Source organism: Mycteria americana, chromosome 8 (assembly GCF_035582795.1).
Source record: "Mycteria americana isolate JAX WOST 10 ecotype Jacksonville Zoo and Gardens chromosome 8, USCA_MyAme_1.0, whole genome shotgun sequence".
In the NCBI taxonomy this organism is placed as follows: domain Eukaryota; kingdom Metazoa; phylum Chordata; class Aves; order Ciconiiformes; family Ciconiidae; genus Mycteria; species Mycteria americana.
This window is the reverse complement of record NC_134372.1, coordinates 26706576-26726264: the sequence shown is the minus strand read 5'-3', so window position 1 is coordinate 26726264 and position 19689 is coordinate 26706576. Positions and strand designations below refer to the sequence as shown.

Genomic DNA, 19689 nt, shown 5'->3' with positions numbered 1-19689 from the left:
GCTTATCACAGTAATCTCTACATAGGAAACAGGGTGCAAACTGGGAACAAACAGAGAAGCAGCCTAGTGTCCCTGCAGAGGAAGACACAAACATCAACTTCCCTCATGCCTGCCTACCACTGACAGCAATAAGAGGGAGCCTGGCCTTTGTGCTCTAACACAACACATTTTGGGAGAAGTGAAGAATTCGTTACCCAGGTGAACCACAGGATGTTCTGGCAAGACCTAGTTAAGGACACAGTAGGAATGTGTTCACCAGAATTAGCAACCTTCTTTGTAAGGCAGGTAGAGGTCTACAGAGACAGCACAGTTTATGGCCCCAGCTTTACATGATGCTTAGTATGACTCAAGGAGATAAAGCTGAAATACCAATAACTTAGAGTCACTTGTGGGAATTTCTCAGGGCAGTGCTACCTATCTTTGGAAGAAGCACAGTTTACTTTTGTTTTTAATGAAAGGAGATCTTAGATGATCAGACCAGCCTCAGATCAGTATCTAAAATAGCACAGTCACACAGTACCTGATTTTCAGAGGACCCAGATTTTTCCTCAGTGAATGCAAAAGCCTTTCTGCAGCCTGGACTGTCACGTTGTTATTTGAGGATCTAGAACCAAAGGTCATTGTAATGAATGGCTTACAAACGAGCCCAGCCAAATGGGTCCAAACAGCCATTAACTCACATGTACTCCGTTAGACCAGTACACTTTTCCAGGAGCAAGCACAACTTTTCCAAGTGCTCTGGCTGAAAGTTGCACTCTGCAAGTCTGAAAGGATGCAAAAGAGAACAGTTTTAGTTCCTTACAAACAGTTCAGGCCTTCTGATGCAGAAATCTCAGGCATCACAACTTTTCCCCACAGAGAAAGAAGGATGGCACCAAAACCTTAAGTGCCTTGCAGGGCTTCCAAAAAAAGACTGTGGCAACACTTCAAAAGCATCTGTTGAGATGTTCTGATACGTTTATGCTAATGGTGCAGCTTTTTGTAGCACCCTGTCCTGTGACAGGGACTGTAGGGACGCCTACAGGTTCCTAGGTGAGGAATGGTCAGTGGGGAAGCAGTGAGAGAAAGGGATGTGGGATTCTCTGTGATGCGAGAAAGCTCTTCTCAGAAAGTGAATCAAAGGAAACTTATCTTCTATTAGTGCAAAATATCACCGTGCCAGGAGCTAGAGGGTACAAGAGGTTTTGTCTGCCTTGTCCCTAGAAAAAGGACACCACTTTTGTCAAAGAAATCACCAAAACAATCTGTACCGTTACCTCAAAATCTTTCTCGGGTCATCTCTGCTTGTCAACTTGATGATTAAAGTTGCTTTGGAGCACAAACTGCACAGAGAAGACATGTGAGGGTAAGGTTTGGAGGGAAAATGACTATTTTTCCCAGTGGTCAGAATTTAACAATACATCAAACTGCACAAAGCAACACAGCGCAGCACTGACAGAGCTACCTGGCTCAGCTCACCTCTCGCTACAATAAACCAGCCCAGGGAATGCTTCAATAAGGTTTTGCTAATGCTGAGTTGGGATAAGGCAGCACTGGTGGTTGGAGAAGCAATCCTGATCTGCCCTGCTTTTGTCTGCCTCCTCCTGCCCCTGCACTCTCTGCCAAGCTCTGAGGAGACCTAAAACAGGAGACTGATCTGCTTTAAAATAGCCCAGCCAAAAGATTCAGCACCCACATTTAACTGCAGGAATGAATGGAAGTGACCCTGGTTAAATTTGATTCACGACAGACCAACTGCTCTACGTCAACATAAACATTGATAAGGGCAGATCTGCAGCATGGCCCAGCCTTGTGACTTGAATCTATGAGAAAAAGCAGTTCATGCCAGTGTGACAAGGCCAGAAAACATGGGCTATTTTTGCCAGAGAGGAAAGGAGATAAAAATGCAAATCCAAGTAAAGAACATTGGAAATTGCTTTCAACAGACTCACTCTGAAATCTCAACATACTGAAGTGAATTAGGGACCACATTTTTAGAGAGAAAATGCTGACTCCTGCCCTGAAGAGGTTCATTTACAGATACATATGTGACAACAATTAGTACAGCTGAATACCTGTGTCTTTATACAGAAAAATGACTTGGCCCTGTGGAATAACAGTTCTGCTAGCTTCCTCCTTGGCAGCTATGTTTGGCCAGTAGAAACGGACATAAACAAAAGCTTTGCATGCACTTACACATAAAGGAGGTTGAAAACGTGGCCCTTGTCATTATTACCTGAAGATCACAAACTTTCGATAATTAAGAGGAAAACATGCAGGGAAGAATCAGAAATTAGTGAGGAGAAACACACACCTTACTTGAACTTCAGTAGTATTTCCACATGTGGCAAAGGCATTTATAAGATGCAGAACTCCATCTTGAGAAATCCTATTATGGCTGAGACTGTACAGAAGAGAAGGAAGGTTTTTCAGGTGTTAAGAGTCAGGGTTGCCTCCAGGCTCCTCAGCCACAGAGGCAAAATTCATGTTGGCACCAAAGGCAGAGCAGTTTGTGGGGTGCTGGGCCCCTTCAGCTGTGCTAAATGCACCGAGCCCCTCCAAAACACAGCACTGATGACTTGGGTGACACAGCCAACTTCCAGCTTGCCTCTTGCATTACAGAGGCAGCTGACTGCTGGAGAAGTTGCTTCCCCACCAGAAAGGGAAGGGGAGAGGCTGGTGTAGGGCACAGCGAAGCTCACAGCATCTATGTGCCTTGACTTATTCAAAGAGGACAACGTACATAGAAAAGTGATGAACTGAAAACTCAGGGGACTGGGTCAACTTCTGTCACACTACCCCACCCTGGGCCTTGTTATCTCCTGCTGACACTAATAGAAAGACTTCTACTTACTTCACAGGTTTTGGATCAGACCCTGAGTCACCCTGGCCTGGAGGCACTGAGTTGTGCTCATGGCTCACTCAGACCTTGCAGGAGTGGGCAAGAAGCATGACAACCAGCTTCAGGAGGGATCGCGTGAACACCTTTCTGCTAGGGCACCTCACATTCACAGTATGTTTTCTTACTTGAGGGAACAGGTAATGGGCACTTGATGCAAGTGGTCCAAGAGGCACCTCAGGCCTTCATCTCCCAGCTGATTCCTGGAGAGGCTGAAAGGCAGAAGAACAAGGTGACCAACCCAAACTCAGCCTTTTAAGAAGCAATGCTCCTCTGAGAAGCTTTGAAGGAAAAAGACAAACTTCCTGGACTTAAATCCCAGCTCGGCCATTAAAGGTCTGTCTAAAACAAACTGCTGCCCTACAAAACTACCTCACACATAAGCTCCAGAGCAAGCTCAGATGAAGAGCTCTGAACACAAGCTCAGAGCAGAGCTCAGGTGAAGCAACAAATGCCTCAAAACAGCCACAGAGTGAAAATCCCAAGGAAGTTATCCCACCAGCTCAAGCCCTCTTAAAATATATATACAAAGGACTTGTATCATCGCTAATCAATTTTGTTTCTAAATAGTCCAAACGAGCATGCATACACATGCAGACAGGCTGGGAAACCCCAGGCAATGCTGAACCATGCCAACCCAGCTCTCCCTCAGTGACTCCTGTTCAATGTCATGGTAGCAACTCAAGCCCCACTTACTCTACTTCTGCCAGCCACCCATGCTGCTCCAGGACTCTGCAGAGCTCATCTATCTGCCCTTGACTGATGGCACAGTCCGTCAGCCTGTGTATGAGACAGCAAGAGAGTGAAAGCACATCCGGCAACCAGGCTCAGCCTGAGCAATGAGAGCTGCCCATCAGCAGTTGCATTTTTACCTCACACTTCATGCAACATTCACCAAGATGAATGCCCTTAGCTACGCCACTGTTTGATACTTCTCATAACACCTCCCTGAGGTTAGTAATGACAAACCCCACGTTATAAGTGGGAAACAGATCTTTTCACATTTTTTTCCATCTCCTTGGTGCCTAACTGGAGACACGTTACAGTCTTCTTTACAGGGGCACCCGGCAACCATCACTCCCAAAGAGGTTGCAGACACATATCACAAACACATCACACTGACGCTCTTATGGAGATTATCACCCAGAATTTGAGGCACACACGTGGAAAATGCAGTGGCTAGGGCTCAATTCAGTTGCTTGTCCAGCAGGATTTGGTGCCACTCAAGATGATCATGAGTAGTCCAGTGGCCACTCAAGAAAGGCACAGGCCTCTGCTATCCCAGCGCATCTCAAATGGTATTGAGTTGTACCTAGGCAACTGAATTGAGCCCCAAAGCCTCAGCTACTAGCCCAAGCTCCTTGACTACCAGCCCATGAGTTCTTCTTACAAGAGGAGATTTGGCTACTTACACTAGTGTTTCAAACTGAATCAAAACAAGTGAATTATAATTGTTGTATGTCAGTACCTGCAGGATGTCTTTTGGCTTCGCATGCTTGTTCCTAAATGCAAAAAAGCATTTTCACTTGACCTGAAGCAAACACAAAAGACAATCCTTCAGCAATGCTCTTCAAAGATGACAAGCTTTGTAGTCCCTTTAAAGCTGAGCTGCTGGGCTCCAGTCTGAGTGTCTTACCGGACTTCTACCATTCTGATCCGCTCACAAAGATTGATGGAGTTGATGAGTAAGACAGTGCAACGTGGAGAAAATGTGTTGTTCCTAATACTGAAAAGGAGGAGAAAGAAAGAACAACAAAATCAGCTCCCAAGAAGAAAGGTTCCAATACACAAGGCCCAGTTTTCCCATTGTTTACTTTGAGATGCAAAAGGCTGGACCATTTAACTCAAGATCAGTGAGCAAGGATCTAAAGTTTTGAGCATTGGCACCCAGTGTTCCTTTAACTAAAGAAGAGTCTCCTTTAGTCTCCTTTAACTAAAAAGGGAGTACAGACCAAGGGTTTACAGTGAATAACTCCTCTCCAGGGCTACTGGACTAGCGATACCCCAGAGTGGAATCAACCTCCTGCGTGAGCAAATTCAGTCTCTCAAGACACTGCAGCTCCTCCATGCTACAACATCTTGCAAAAGATGGCCAAGCTCCTTCTGGGCTTTTTGTCCACATGGTGGGAATGCCCTATCCCCTGACAGCACCTCTCTAGCCTAAATTCCCAGCCTAGATGGCTGATATGCTGCCAGGAAACACTTTTGGTGTCGAGGGTGGCAGGATGCCAGATGCCTGCAGGGGCAGAGCTGTGACATGCTGACCACGCACATGGGTGGTGTGCTGTCACCGTGTGCCAATGTCCTGGTTTCGGCTGGGATAGAGCTAATTTTCTTCCTAGTAGCTAATATAGTGCTGTGTTTTGGATTTAGAAGAATAATGTTGATAATACACTGATGTTTTAGTTCTTGGTAAGTAATGTTTACAGTAGTCAAGGACTTTTCAGCTTCCCATGCTCTGCCAGGTGCACAAGAAGCTGAGAGGGGGAACAGCCAGGACAGCTGACCCAAACTGACCAAAAGGCTATTCCATACCATATGACGTCATGGTCAGTATATAAACTGGGAGGAGTTGGCCAAGGAGCAGCAATTGCTGCTTGGGAGCAGGCTGGGCATCGGTCAGTGGGTGGTGAGCAATTGCATTGTGCATCACTTGTTTTGTACATTCTTTTATCATTATTATTATTGTTATTCTCTTCCTCTGCTGTCCTATTAAACTGTCTTTATCTTAACCCACGGGCTTTACTTTTTCTTCCGATTCTCTCTCCCATCCCACTGGAGGGAGGAGGGTGAGCGAGCGGCTGTGTGGTGCTTAGTTGCTGACTGGGTTTAAACCACGACAGTCAACCAACAAGTCCTACATCTGTTATGGATGCTGGAAGTCATGTTCCACGGGACCTGCTAAGTGAGGATTATCTGGGATGCTGTGCCTAGGGTGGGTGTTTATCCTCCTGTCCTTTTTTTTCCTCTATGTATCATTAAAGAAAAAAAGGTTCAGTGCTGCTTTGGTTCTAGAAACAAGACAGAAATGGGTGTGAAAGAGTTTCTACATTTTCTTTGCCTAGCTTGTTAATCTACAATTACTGATTAATGCTCCTGAGATATGTTGTGGTATTAACACTTTCCAAACCAATGTTGCATGGCAGCAATGAAAGCAGGGACCCCAAACATTACCTCAGTAGTGTCAGATGACAGAGATATGGCAGGAAGCTCAGTAATCTCTCAATGTTCTGGTCACTCAATGAATTTCCAGACAGTCTGTAAAACACAGAAGGAAACAAATTCCAAGAGAAACAGGGACAATCTGTAAGTATTTCTATAAAATCTACGTGGACAGGCACACATGCATGTGCATGGGGGGCATGCACAGGCAAATTCTGAAAAAGGACATGTCCAGAAATGCCCTGAAAGCTGGGCAAGATTTAGACCTTACAGTCTGATTTCTGTGTTTCTCTACATCCTATAGCCAATTAACATTCCAGTTTTAAGAGTCTTACTTTTCCATTACTGTAAATTTATAAAATTATGCTACTGATGTATTTCGTGCATGCAATATGGGTATTATGGTATTTTTATTTGTTATGACTCAGTTTTTGTTCTGATCAGTATTCTTCTAATTTTCTTGGCACTCAGCTCCTGCCTGGAGTGACCAGCTCCTCAGGAGTTTGGTTCATGGCTTAGTGGGCCAGGTGTTCTTGCTCTGGCTATACTGCAAGCCCAGGGTCTCAAGGAGTAGATGACAACACTTGTGTCTAGCCACATGATCGAGGAAGACTATGAGAACACGTATGTGTTCTGCAGTGTTTACACACAGACATGGTAGACTTAGGAGAGGCCAAACTCTGAAGCAGAGAGGGCAGTGGAAGGTGTGGGTTTATCTAAGCATCTGGGTTAAGTTTTGCCAGGGTTTCTAGGAGGCTGTGGTGAGAGGAGAGCTGATTTACACTAGCTACTAACCTGAACACCGACTCTGTATCTGCAGGTTGGGGAAACAGACAAGACAGGCAGGGTTGCCGAGTGCACACCACTTACTCAATTTCTGTCAGCTGGGGACACTGAGTCAGTATCTGGCACAGCCTGGTCACGTCCTCTGGACCCACTCTGCAGTCCCTGAGACTGAAGCAAACAAAGCACTCAGGAGCTAAATATTTCCTGTGACCATGGTATGGCAACACTCACTTCACATCCCAGAGCCTCCCATCCTAGGACAAGGCCCATAGCAACCCTCTCGCTTCCACTACATGTATCTTCCTACCCACAATCTAGGACTGAGAAGTCAAAACCTGTGACAACCAGACAATTTCACCAGCTCTGAGCTGACTCAAGAGAGCCAGTCCACTAAAACACCATGTCACTTTGGGTGTTGCCTCCCTAGAGCCACATCATTGGTACTTAAATTGTCTCAGGAGACTGGACAGCACCTTTCCCTGCTCAGCACTGTCTCAGCTCTACCAGAGCAAGGCTGGGAATGGTGCCTCCTATCTCCTTCTCCAAGAAGGAAATCGCAGAAACCTTCCTGGGTGACAAACTGGCAGGTGTCCATGGGACGAATGTAGAAGCCAGCCAGATCTGTATCTCATTATTTATGGGTAGAAGCTTCCCCTGCAGTAAAGCAAGACAATCCCTACGAGCCTAGCCAAGCAAAAGACGCACTATTTATTTTCATATATATGCCTGTAGCAGGGGATATCCCAAGTCTATCCCAAGAGGGTGTACTATTCACCCAGTTGCCTCTGGCATGTCACTGTGTCCCTCCAGTGACCACAAAGCACAAATAACTGCTGGCCTGGGTTGATGCCAGCTGGCCCAATCTCTTTAGGACTTTGCCAAATTACACCAGTCAAGACCTTCTCCCTTGTAACCAAGTGTTATTTTGGGGACTGGCAGGGGAGAGGGTGGAAGAGAGATATATTAGAGATGGACCTTTTCCAGAGGTGTCTCATGTGGAATCATTCATGACAGGATACAAGCAGAGGAAAGAAACACCTCCTTTCCAAGACAGCCGAGTCTGCCTCCAAAGGCAGGCAGGGCACAGGACAGCTCTCTGATGAAACACAGCTGGAGGGGGATGGGTCTCTTCCACACGTTATGCTACAGCTACAGACCCTCACAGCCATCCCTCCCTACACTCCTGGGTGACAAAAGAAAGCTAGGGCTGCCATACCGAAAGCACCGTCCTTTTGCTACGTGCTTGGGATGTGCCAGGAAACTACTTCTCCATCTGCTGGTACTTCTGACCCTGGGGAAAGAGCATTTTACCCCATGAGTTGTGCTGATATTATTGCCCCCATGTAGCTGACTCCCCACACTGTGGCTGGGGAAGAGGGTGAGGTGGTGGCAGGTGAGGTGGCCTCACGCTCCAGTCTGCCTTTTCTCACCACCTGCCAGAATTAGGTTCACGTCATCCCCAGAAGAAAAAGGTCCTTATCATCCCTCTTCCAGCCTCCAGAGAGTTCTGCATCCACTCAGCACTTTAGGCATTTGCTCTGCCCTGGCCCGGAAGGGAGATGACTGCAGCCCCTATCAGCAGTGGGATACTGCCGTCTGCTCCATACTCTCAAGCTGCTGTCAATCAATCAGCCATGAAACAGCTCACCCCACTTCCACCACCCTGACTGGAGTTTGGAGCCAAATGGCTCTTTAATTGGCATACCTCAGGGACTCACACATCACCATCTATATAAAATCTCATAAGGAGGAGTTTGAAAGGCTTAGACAGATGAGTGGGTACGAATTTACCTGATTCTTTCCCAAAAGGTTAGATGAACCACCTGCATGTGTCCTAAGCTGTAACCAAAAAAGAAGATAATTAGGATGGAGTTTGAAGACACATGCTCCTGTATCACTCCTCAAAAGCTAGAGCTTGAGGTCTTAAATAGCAAAAAATAGGAAAAGTACTCCTGGCCATACCTGAGGTCCATTGTTTTAATGTGTTCCAATGTAGAGAAGAACTGAGCTAAGAAAAACACAGAGCTCAGGGAGATCTGGTTGTCATTAAGCCTACAGGAAGAAGAGATTAAATCAGCTGCTGCAAGCAAAACAACTAGCAATTTACACTGCGTCACCCATTAATAGCGATCCTTGTCCAACACTCTCGGAGACTGCTTCTTTGGCACCTTCTGCCTGTGTTTCCAACTACAGTTCTGCAAACACAACTCACTCCAGTATTTTTTAAATTTCTCCCTCACTTTTAGAGTTCAGAAAATCACAGAATAATTGAGGCTGGAATGGACTTCTGGAGATGATCTAGTCCAACTCTCCTGCTCAGAGGAGGGTCAAATAGAGCAGACTGCTCAGGACATTGTCCAGCTGGGTTTTGAGTATCTCCAAAGATGGAGAATCCACAATCTCTCTGGGCAACCTGCTCTAGTGATTGACTATCCTCACCACACAAGTTTTTTCTTATGGTTAAATGGAATTCCTTGTATTTTGAGACACTGAGGCAAGGCAAAAACAACTCTTTGGCTGTAAGTGCAGTTGTGGCAGTACAAAACCCACGCTAACTAAGATCATGCTCAGGTCTATTAGGTCTATCGTGTGACTGTGGGCAGTGTGCTTGATGCTGGGGAAAAAAAACCAGATAAACAACCGCTGTGTGTTTCATTGCACTGACATGAAGAGAAGCTGCAGACTGTCAGTAACTGGAACAGTCTTGGCTTGAGAACAGTTCAATTAATCAAACAGGAACAATAAATATCTCTTTCAAAAAAGCAGAATGGTGCTGTACTCCATAAGCCACAGTCCTGTACAGTGCACTTGCAATGGGAGTGCCAGGTAAAATACCCAGATAAACATAAGCCAATGATTGTGGCCAAATTCAGACTCCACTGCTGAAGCTGGAGCTCCCCAGCATTTATCTTCCAAAGGTGCCCACCTCAGGAGAGAAAGGATTGCTCTCCCTTCCAATGAGGAACCAGGAGAGGAGAAATTCAGTGGCCTGGTAAAGATCTCAGCATGTTTTAGAAACCAAGTGCCACACCTGCACACAAGATCACCTGTCTCTTTCATGGAGGACTGGGAACAGAGGCTCTCAGGCACTGATCTCAATCAAGCTTCAAGTGGAGTCAATCTGTTCTGGACTAGAGGTGGGGACAGACCAGACAGCACAGTGGATCTACCCTCAACAGACACAGAATATAACTGCACTTGACCCTGAAGAGCCCTTCCCAAATGTGGACTGTACTTCCACAACCAATACTCCCACAAAAACCCATCCATGAGTAACAGAAACAGGAGCTACTCACTTGAGAGAACTTAACATTTTCAAATTCGGAAGGAACTGAAACAGCTGCAAAAGTCCCTCGTCTCCCAGGTAATTATTTGATAGGCTAGGATTTAAAGAAAGGCATTTCATTTTCATAGAAAGAAAACAATAGGCACAATCAGCTCTTAGTAACAAGAGCTGTGAAAGCAGAAAGAATCTAAAATCCAAACAACACATGCACTGCTCCTCTCCACTGACAACTAAAGCCTACATGGAAATCAGAGACTGGAATTAACCAACATAAGACAGCCAGAAATCTAGCTCAATCTCCTTTTCTCATGTCCACCAAGTGGCCCCTCTGGACTGACAGTGCTTTTTAATGCAGTTACCAGGGACCAGAAGTCCACAGCTCTGAAAAATTATCAACCTGGGCAGGCCCAACAGAGGAGCCATCTGGAGAAGGATATTAGGCTTTGATATTAGAGCCTAAGGATTACAATGGGCTATGGCCCATGTGAGATCAAGGGACATGATTGGTTAAGAAGAGCAAAGGCTAAAAATCTCTTCCACAGGCTGCCAGGCCTAAGGGAATAGCCAGCCCTCAGGTGATGGTACATAGACTAGATGCTTGTGCTGGTCCTTGTTCTGTCCTCAAAACCTAGATGTGGGGAGGTGTGTTGGCTAATCTTTCCATCAGGGCTGGGTCTGCTCACCTCTTGGTGTTAGCAAACAGAGTAACTCCCCACACACAGCGCTAACAGAAGAAAGTGCTTTGGTGCTGAAGATCCTTGCACACCATATGTGGGATCATCAGCAAAAACACAGGCTGCCATGCTCATTTTAGGTGGGATTCTTCATGCTCTGCAGCTTTACTCCCAAATGGCCCAAATGCAAAAATGACAGGGCAAGGTTTTACAGCTTTTGTAATACCTGAAGTCAGGCTAAGTGATCAAACAGCCCCTTTCTAGATTTATATCCTGCAACCTTTGCCCTAAGAGAGCACTAGAACTGTAAGTCTCCTTTGCAAAGCATATTAGCCCATGTAAAGCTATGCCTTTCATAAGGTTGTGTCTCTACCACATTCTCTGTACAATGGTGCAGAACAAAAAAGTGGCATTTTCTCAATATCCCAAAGAACTGCAGGTAAAGACCATAAGAACTGAAGGACTCACTCTAGCTCGGAGATGCTGCTACATTCCTTCAGCACTGCACACAGCTTCTCCAGGTCACTGGCTTGAAAACGACTGTCTGTCAGTCTAGGGGCAAAGAGAAATCAGTACTCCAGGTCTGCAGGATTGCAAACAAGATTGTAAACTTCACTCCTTCAGAAAACCAGAGAATAAATGAGGAGATAATAATGAAATAAAAAATCCCCTTGAAATATCTTGCCTTTTTTTTTTTGTCTGCAACAACTGATAATCTGTACTTTCAGCTCTTGTTTGCAAACAGAGAATAAAGAGACAAGGTAAAGAAAACTTATGGCACAACAAAGAACCAGGTCCCCAAGGTCCTCATTAGAAGGCTTTAGCCACAACTTCTTCCTTCCTCACCGCAGCCTACAAAACAGACAGGCACACTCTGTGCTGGAGTCAGAGCATGATCCGGTATGCATCTGAACATGGGACCAGCTTAGGATGCATTTCTCCAAATACCAGTAGAGAACCCCCCAACATCATGAGCTCTGTCACCACCAGCTCCCCCAACTCCTTCATGGGAGCTGATGCAGTAACCGCACAATCGCCACACCAGTTCTGTGAATAAGATACACAACCCACAATCTATTTTGACTCCTGTAGAAGACCACAGATGCTAACCACAGAGTTTGTAGTGCTGCAAGCTGGGAATGTGAACGCAGTGACAAATGACTGACTGAAGGGGCCTTTACCAGCTCTCTTGCAATTCACCATTCAAACTTGGAGATGCAGGTTACATCAGCTATACAATCCAGAGATAGGACATGCATGAAATACAATGAAAATTTGCCATGGTACCTTAGTTTTTGGGGGGCAGTAGGTGTCTGGTTTTCCTCTCCATATTGTTGGTCATCAGTAGAGAACACAGGCTCTTCCCTAAGTGAGCACAAAACCAGACAAGGGTAAAATGCTTAGGCTTTAGCAATTTGGCAGGTCCCTGGGGCTACCTGTGGACTCTAGCTCACACCCACATCTTGCTAACAGCAAGCTCTTCTTTCTTTCAGTGATTAACCAAACACTTGAGCATGCAGGCAAGTGGGGAGAAGGGGAAAAGACACATTTCTCATGTAAGCTACAGTTTGATGGAGAATTCAGCTTTCGCTAAACATGTTTTGTGAAAAGAGTCCATGTCTGTGCAAAAAACTACTATTCATAAATAAATGGAACATCCAAATCCTAAAATATCTGAGTTTGAAATGTCACCTGGTGCCTTAAAGGAGTCACAGATCATGTGTCTCAAGCTGTCACTCTCTTTCAAGCATAGCCACAACAACTGGGTTGCATCCCATCATAGCCCTGTTGTTCCTGCCCAGTTAAGACGCAGGTGCACCATGCGAAATGCTATTTTACAGTAGGCTCAGTCCATGGAGAACAAAGGCATAAAAAAATGAACCTACAGCTCCAGGAGCAACATGAAACCATTTCTTGAACAAAACATTTGGGTTGAGCTGGCCTGACCCATAATTTTCTGAGGGGAACAATAAAACTCCAAATTTATGTTGATTTAGGAGTACCATGATCCAGAATGCATAGTGTAGTGAACTAGATGGTTTTAAACATGCAGGGACCTGTGAATCTTCTTGGAATTTGGTTTGGAGGTGTGGGGTTCACTTGTTTTTTTACTGTTCACTATTATCAGATAGCACAGCTGTCATTAAACAGTCTGCTTTGCTTAGGATGCTGTGGGTTGAAACGTCCCCTAGAGACATAAAACATAATCAAACAATATAAAAGGCAGTGGACAACTTCCAAACTGGCTAAGAAAACCAGGAGAAAGTACTACATTTAGATTCAAAGGGGAGGGGGGCAAGAACTGCTGTGAGCTGAAGTATTACCCTTAGTACCTAAACAGGATGTAAGAACTAAATGAGATGCTGAGAAAACACCATTTATGCACACGCACTCTACCTAGGAGGTAGGGAAGCAAACTTTCTGTCTTCTGTAAACCTCAGGACTGCAGTCTCACGACAAAGGCTGTGAAGAAGAGAAGGAATCAATCAATGTCACATTTTGGTTATTACAGGACTTCTTGTTTTAAGAATGCTTTATTTGGCTCTGCAAAACTCTTTGATGACACCAATCACTTAAAACACTCCCAAAGCAAGCAAAAAATAATCCCCATTAGTTTTAAATCCTGGTTGGATCAAACTATGCAGTATCAGATGAACCCAGTTTCTCTCAACCATTAGAGAAAGTGCAGACAAAATTCTTACACTTGAACTCCAGGGGGTCTCCAAGGGAAAGTAATAGGAGAGAACTTCCAGCTCCACATCAGGAGATGTCACCAGTTCTCATACTCCACAGAGACCCCCTCTCCAAAACTTCCCAGGGCAGAGAGCAGGAAAGAGTCTAAAACTGCCCCCACGCATGAAAGGACACACAGTTCTGTACCTTCGCAAATTCTGGTTGATGGCTCAGATAAAATCAGCTTACAGCAATGTATTACCAAGTGTCAGTGTTAGTAATCATCTTTGGACATGTTCTTCACCCACCCCACTTCTGAGGTGACTCAACAAAAATCTCAGAACCTAATTCTCAGACTTGTATATTGGGATTAATCTCAGGAATGATTCAAGACCTACATACCTGACTTGTACCTCCATCATCTTCTGGCAGGTATTTACTGACTTCAACAGACTGCAAATGCCATTAACAGAGAGGTGGTTTTGACTGAGACTAAGAAAGATAAAAAAGGCAATTAGCTGGTCACTGAAATCACATGGGACTGTCCTAGTGGAAGTGGTCATCAGTGTGCTGCATGCTTGAACCCCCTTCACTTCAGAAGTGACATGGTGGAAACCACACAGGACCACTACTCCTGAGGAAGGGGTTTTAATGAAAGGGCACTTCAGATGCATTTAGATCAGTTTCCATGTGTGATGCTCTGAGCAAGTGACCAACTTCAGCCTGAACAGTCTCATGGGCTGAGTCTCATCCTTCCTTAAGAGTGCTCAGAGCTGCTTCTGTAGCACTGGTCTGGGTGAGGCCTTTGCCTCCTGGATCCCTGCTCAGCATCTCTCTACGGTCCTTGCCAAGCTCAAAAAAAGAGGGCAATTTGGTTTTGTACAAGGCAACACTTACTCCAGCTGCTTTGAAAATGATATCCAAGGGAGGCTTTCCAGCAGGCAACTGCAGCCTTCATCTCCAAGCTTGTTACCTGATAAACTGATGCATTTTCCAGTTAGTGGGGACTGTTTTGAACAGTATAAACAACAAAGCCCTTAAAATCTGCTTGCTTTCCCTTTCCTGCAATTGCTTTTTTGCCTGGACTATTCTTCTGTCCCAGATCAATCTTCCCTGCTTATCTCTGCATGAAGCAACTTCAGACAAAGAGTTTTATCCCTAGGACAACATGATTCATGCTTTAGCCTCAAAGACATCTGACTTCAGAAAACCTAAGTGGGAGTATAAAACAAGAAACCAAATGAGTGAGTGTTTACTGTCCTCCTGGAAGGAAGAAAGGAAAGCAGAAAACACTGGATGACAAAGATCTGCAGATCCCAATTCAAATCAGTGAGCTAGAAAACTGGGGTTTGAGGTGTAGCTCAATTCAAGATACAGTCTGGACTGAACTGTCTTGCAACAGATATTCCTCCATTTTCCAGGGCAGACAGCCTAGAAGGAGAGCTTTACAGCCAAATACAGGTGGCCTCATATATAGGCAAATAAGGAAAGATAGGGATGATACTCATCGCAACGTGCAGGTTATGAAGTAGATCTCTTGCCTTCCTCCGCTCACTTCTCCCAACAGAGCTGGATGGCTTTAGAAGACAAAAGGGACAACACGGAAGCAATCTGTGTCCCCTCACTGGCTCAGAGGATTTGCTGGAGGAGCTGTTCCTCTGGGATAGCTCCATAGTGCCTCCAGCTTGCAGCACTGCTTCCTTAGCAGGGTCTGCTCTGTAACCGGCATCTCTGGTTACAGTCTCAGGGAGCCAGAGACTGCAGTTGTCACAGGAATCGAAGGTTGCTCAGCATTCATCTCCTGCTGAACCTCACCAAAAATCCCTAACCAGGATCCCACTAGACATAACACAGTGCTGGGACCCCTCCTTGGGGTCAGGTCCCATGTCTCACTGTCCTCTACATGTAACATCTCCTGCTCCCCACCACCTGCCTCCAGCCACTCAACAGGAAGGAAAGGAGGCACTTACTCCACTTCAGAGAGACAGGGACAGCTCTGGAGAATGGCAACAATCTCCTTTGCATGTTGGGAAGACAGGCTGCGATCCTGCAAGCTGTGAACAGGAAGGGTTAATGAGCAGTGAGGGGAGAGTGGGGCCCAGGCACTTCTGGTGTCTCTCTCCAAATGAGGGCACACAGAAGCAGTACCAAGCGAGGGAGGTTTTACTCTCTGCTCTGCCACACAATCCTGGGCACATTACTCTGTCTCTCTGTAGCTGGTGCTGCAAAAGGAGTGCAGAGGGACGCACTTGCAGAGTGCTGTGCAAGTGCAACAGCTTGTGTGAGAGCCACCTGGCGCTGCCATCCATGAGAAGGGGATGCATGTAATTGTTCCTGTTGTGCAGAGTAGTGAGGGAAAGAGAAGGAGGTAAGGGAGGGCCATTTCCCAGCTTTAACATGCTCAGATAACATGCCTGAATTCTCCTATTTTGAGAAAGCCACTGCCCTCTTCTGGAGCCCAGGCAAGAAAGAAACTATATGGCTCATGCCTTTGGTAGCTATAAGAACATATGGCAAGATGGGCATTATCAAGGGAATTCTGCCTCTCCAGGGCTGTGGAGCCCAACACACAAGAAATAAAGCCACTGGCTGGGCCAGATAGGGATATCTATTGTTATTTTTATTTACTGATTCAGGTTTATTTCAAACTTTTTCGTATGTGGAAACATCCTCTGTCCTTAAGGACCAACACAGCTGCTATTCTTGTCCTTCTGTAGTACCTGTTATCTGCAAATCACATTCGACAGCAGGAATTTCAATGCCTTCTCTTACCATAACTTCACATGTCTAGTTGGAATTACATGTTCCTTATTCTCTTCCCTCCTCAAATCCAAAGATCTGCAAACAAGCAAAATATTTGACCTCTAGTATGCCTTCACAAAATATGAGGACCTGGGAGCTGGTTAGTATTGTCTGGAAGTTTTCTGGAAGAAACCACAAGGTCTGTGTTCTGTCCAACCATTCCATGCAAGGTTAAGTGATTTTCAAGAGCCAGAAGACCTCCATCAGGAGACGGGAGCACAGGGGGTGTCCACATGGGATTTCACTGTGTATTTGAATCAACTTGATAACTGAGCCCCAATTCAAAGGCACTACTAAGATGTAGGATGTTTTGCCTCCATGTGGAATTGTGCCACCACAGGAAGGGATAAACATATCCACCTGTGCCAGGCTGCCTACAACAGCACAAGACAGATGTTCAGGCATCTGAATAGGAGCAGTTTCTAGCTAACTCAGGGCCAGGCTGAGCCGGTTCACACATGCATGCCAAATATCATGAGGCCCCTTGAGGACCGCACAACACAGGGCAAAGTGAGTTCCCTATCAGGATACAAGAAATTGTTTTATAGTTTCTTAATTAAGGTCAAATCCACCCTTCCCTCAAAAGTATGCACAAGCAGAGAGAACACAGGAGCCAGCCAGAGAAGGAGCAAAGCCTTTTCCTTCATTTATCCTCACATGAAACTGTTTTTCAGCAGTTTTGCAATAGAAACACAGCACTTCAAGCTTACACAGGCACTAAGGCTGCCTTTGTGGAACTGGCTGGCAGGTCTGCGCAAAGACCAGCTATTTTGGTTACCTTTCTCCTTGCTCAGGTGGATCCAACTCTGCCAGATGCAAGGGCAGAGGCAACCAGTTCTGCTGCTGGAGTGGATTATAGTGACACCAAGCTGATGGTTTGAATCAGCATAACTGAATATAGCATAACCCCAAGTGCAGTTTCTCACCTTGGAACTTTCCCAGATAGGCCAGAAAAATATATAATCACGGTGTCCTTCCTGAAAAAGAGATCCAAGCCAATGTTAGGGCACAGGTGGAAGGATGCCATTTCTTTAGGAGGGGTGCTCAGTAAGGATCAAAGCTGTTGCCTGGATGCTAAAGAGGGCCTTGACATCTGCCCTGCTAGCACATTGCCACAGGTGAGCAATTGAGCAACCATGTGGCTAGAGGGCAGGAGGACACCCCCGCATGTTGAACTGGGACTCCATACAGACAACAGAGTAACACAGTTAAGAAGATTGGGCTGGGATTTTTTTTTGCAAGACCAGCAGTTTCCTGGAAAGAGGTTCAGTAGAAACTCCACTCCAGCACGAAAAATAAGAAAAAGCTGTAGGCAATTTGACTTCCCTTGAGTTACACCCAGGAATAATTTGGCCTGTTAAACTTACAATGTAAGACAACCATAAGAGCTAGGATTTAAAAATTCTACCCTTTCTCTGTCATCCTGGACCTATGAAAACACCAAAACCTGTAATTTAAAGGAACATAGAGCTAGAGCTACTTAAATCCACACCTTTTCAGTAAACTTAGCTGATTTATAGCAAATTTATGCTAGCTAGCAAAGAATTTCCCAGTTGATATGTTGCAGAGCTTAAAAGCAAGTTTAAATTCTGTCATATAAGAAGAAATATTACACCCTGCAAATCAATTTACAGACCAAGGATAAAATGACCTATTAAAAAAATACAAAGAGAAAGTCCATAATATGATGAATTCAAATTTTGTTTCAAACAGAAAACAAAAAGGATTAAAATTAATTTTTGTAGACTTTGATTAGCCAACAATTAAGCTGTAAAACAGTGTCCATTTAAAAAGTCAGCATCTAAAGAGACAACATATTTGGGTTTGTAACAGCTCTCATGCATTGATACCTCACACGCAGTTCAGTAGCGTTTTGACACGTGATGACTTCCTTTGCCAAAATGAGAACAGCATTCAAGGAAAGATCGTTGTTGCTCAGACTGTGAACATGAGGAAGAACACAACCTCAGCTGCTGGACCCAACAGCACACTATTCCGTTACACAAAAGCCCTCTGCTCCACACCCAAACACCCTGAAGCACACATTCTTTTAGTTAGGGGACTTCTCCAAAACTTCTGAATTTTGCATTAACAAAAGCATTATCAAATCATAATTCTTCTCTGCACGCTATAGCTCCCATGAATTTAGAATCATACATACTTCCTCTATGTGCAACAGAAGAATCATTAACCATTTTGGGATTATGTAGGGAATGTACTTTATATGCTTATGATTACACAACCAGCCCACAGTGCAGTTAAACTCTTGCTATAACAAATCCAATTTAAGTATGGCATATTAAAGTAGTGTGGTCTAAACCTTCACATTTAAACACCCCCGAAGACACAACACTAGCAACCTCTAAGGATTTATTCTTTAATTGCATGTTTATTCTGTTTCATTATGTGTTGAACCTCATTAAATATGGAGCATAAGGTCTGCTTCTACAAATCCTCTGCTTGTTCTCAGGGCCACAGAGCACCATCCCTGTGAGCCTCAAAGGAATCATCCATGACAACAACACTGCATGTGTGTAATAGAAACGTGTGAAGGAATGAGCCTTACAAATCGTACTGGCTTCCTACCTTTTCCATATGATAAGCTGTTTCACTGGGGACATGTTGGCATTTCCCACAAGCTGTTATCCAATGTGCCCAGGAAAGCAGAGGAGCAGGTACACTACCCCTGTCCTCCCTCTTTCCAACATGCTTTTAAACACTTCTAATCATACTGCAAACACAGTAATTAATTCCAAGATGGGATCCAGCAATAACTGCACGTATTTTGGGTTCACCTGCTTGCGCCCAGGGGTATGTGGAAGACCTTCAAAGGCAGAGTCACTCCCTTTCAACTGGGATGGGAAGGCAGGGCTGTGGCTTTGCCTTCTACAGGGGCAGTACAGCTTTGTGGCTACCCCTCTCCTGTAATGCAAACTACACTGAGATTCCAACACTTGCAGCAGCTCTGCTCTGCTCTGCTTTGCCTGCTGCTGCTTAAACTGCCCCTGCTAGCTTTTCAAAGGCTTTAAATCCCTTCACAAATCAGGCTGGTTCTCTCCACCTAAAAAGACACAGATCCGTGTTGGGAGTTTTCCTAGACGTCAGTCCCTCTCATTCAGTATTGTGCTGTTACAGGAGTGTTAGAAGGAGGAGTACAGGAGAAGAGGGCTAACAAAAAGGCTGGGAAGACAGGGATGGAGCCATCCTCTCTTATGCAGAGATGAGGCATCTCAATCTGAGCCTGACCAAGGGGAAGAGAGGTGAGGAGGCAGAAGAGGAAAAAGTCATGCCAGGCACCAAGCTGAGCACATGCATTGTAATTCCTGGAGAGGTGTCAGTGGTGCCAGGATTCCCTTGAGATTATTTTAAAACACCTGGGTAAGAACTGTGAGGCTGAGTCTATCTCAAACTGAGCCAGGCCTCCAGCA

General features: G+C 45.1%; 1 protein-coding gene across 6 annotated transcripts in view; it reads right to left on the bottom strand.

Moving 5' to 3' along the window:
* NLRC5 (NLR family CARD domain containing 5) overlaps positions 1–19689 on the bottom strand; it is a 58983-nt gene that overhangs the window by 15785 nt on the left and 23509 nt on the right. For 3 of the 6 annotated variants that reach the window (XM_075510291.1, XM_075510296.1, XM_075510292.1), the window contains 23 exons: positions 18112–18201; positions 17188–17238; positions 16232–16297; positions 15430–15513; positions 14357–14440; positions 13862–13951; positions 13184–13249; positions 12074–12151; positions 11255–11338; positions 10123–10206; positions 8789–8878; positions 8618–8665; positions 8043–8117; positions 6911–6994; positions 6053–6136; positions 4515–4604; positions 4347–4409; positions 3575–3658; positions 3007–3090; positions 2294–2383; positions 1257–1322; positions 681–764; positions 521–604 (listed from right to left, as the gene is read on the bottom strand). In XM_075510291.1, the coding sequence (XP_075366406.1) occupies positions 521–604; positions 681–764; positions 1257–1322; positions 2294–2383; positions 3007–3090; positions 3575–3658; positions 4347–4409; positions 4515–4604; positions 6053–6136; positions 6911–6994; positions 8043–8117; positions 8618–8665; positions 8789–8878; positions 10123–10206; positions 11255–11338; positions 12074–12151; positions 13184–13249; positions 13862–13951; positions 14357–14440; positions 15430–15513; positions 16232–16297; positions 17188–17238; positions 18112–18201 (1803 nt within the window). The remainder of the gene's footprint in view (positions 1–520; positions 605–680; positions 765–1256; positions 1323–2293; positions 2384–3006; positions 3091–3574; positions 3659–4346; positions 4410–4514; positions 4605–6052; positions 6137–6910; positions 6995–8042; positions 8118–8617; positions 8666–8788; positions 8879–10122; positions 10207–11254; positions 11339–12073; positions 12152–13183; positions 13250–13861; positions 13952–14356; positions 14441–15429; positions 15514–16231; positions 16298–17187; positions 17239–18111; positions 18202–19689) is intronic. The other 3 variants (XM_075510293.1, XM_075510294.1, XM_075510297.1) reach the window with 3 other exon arrangements.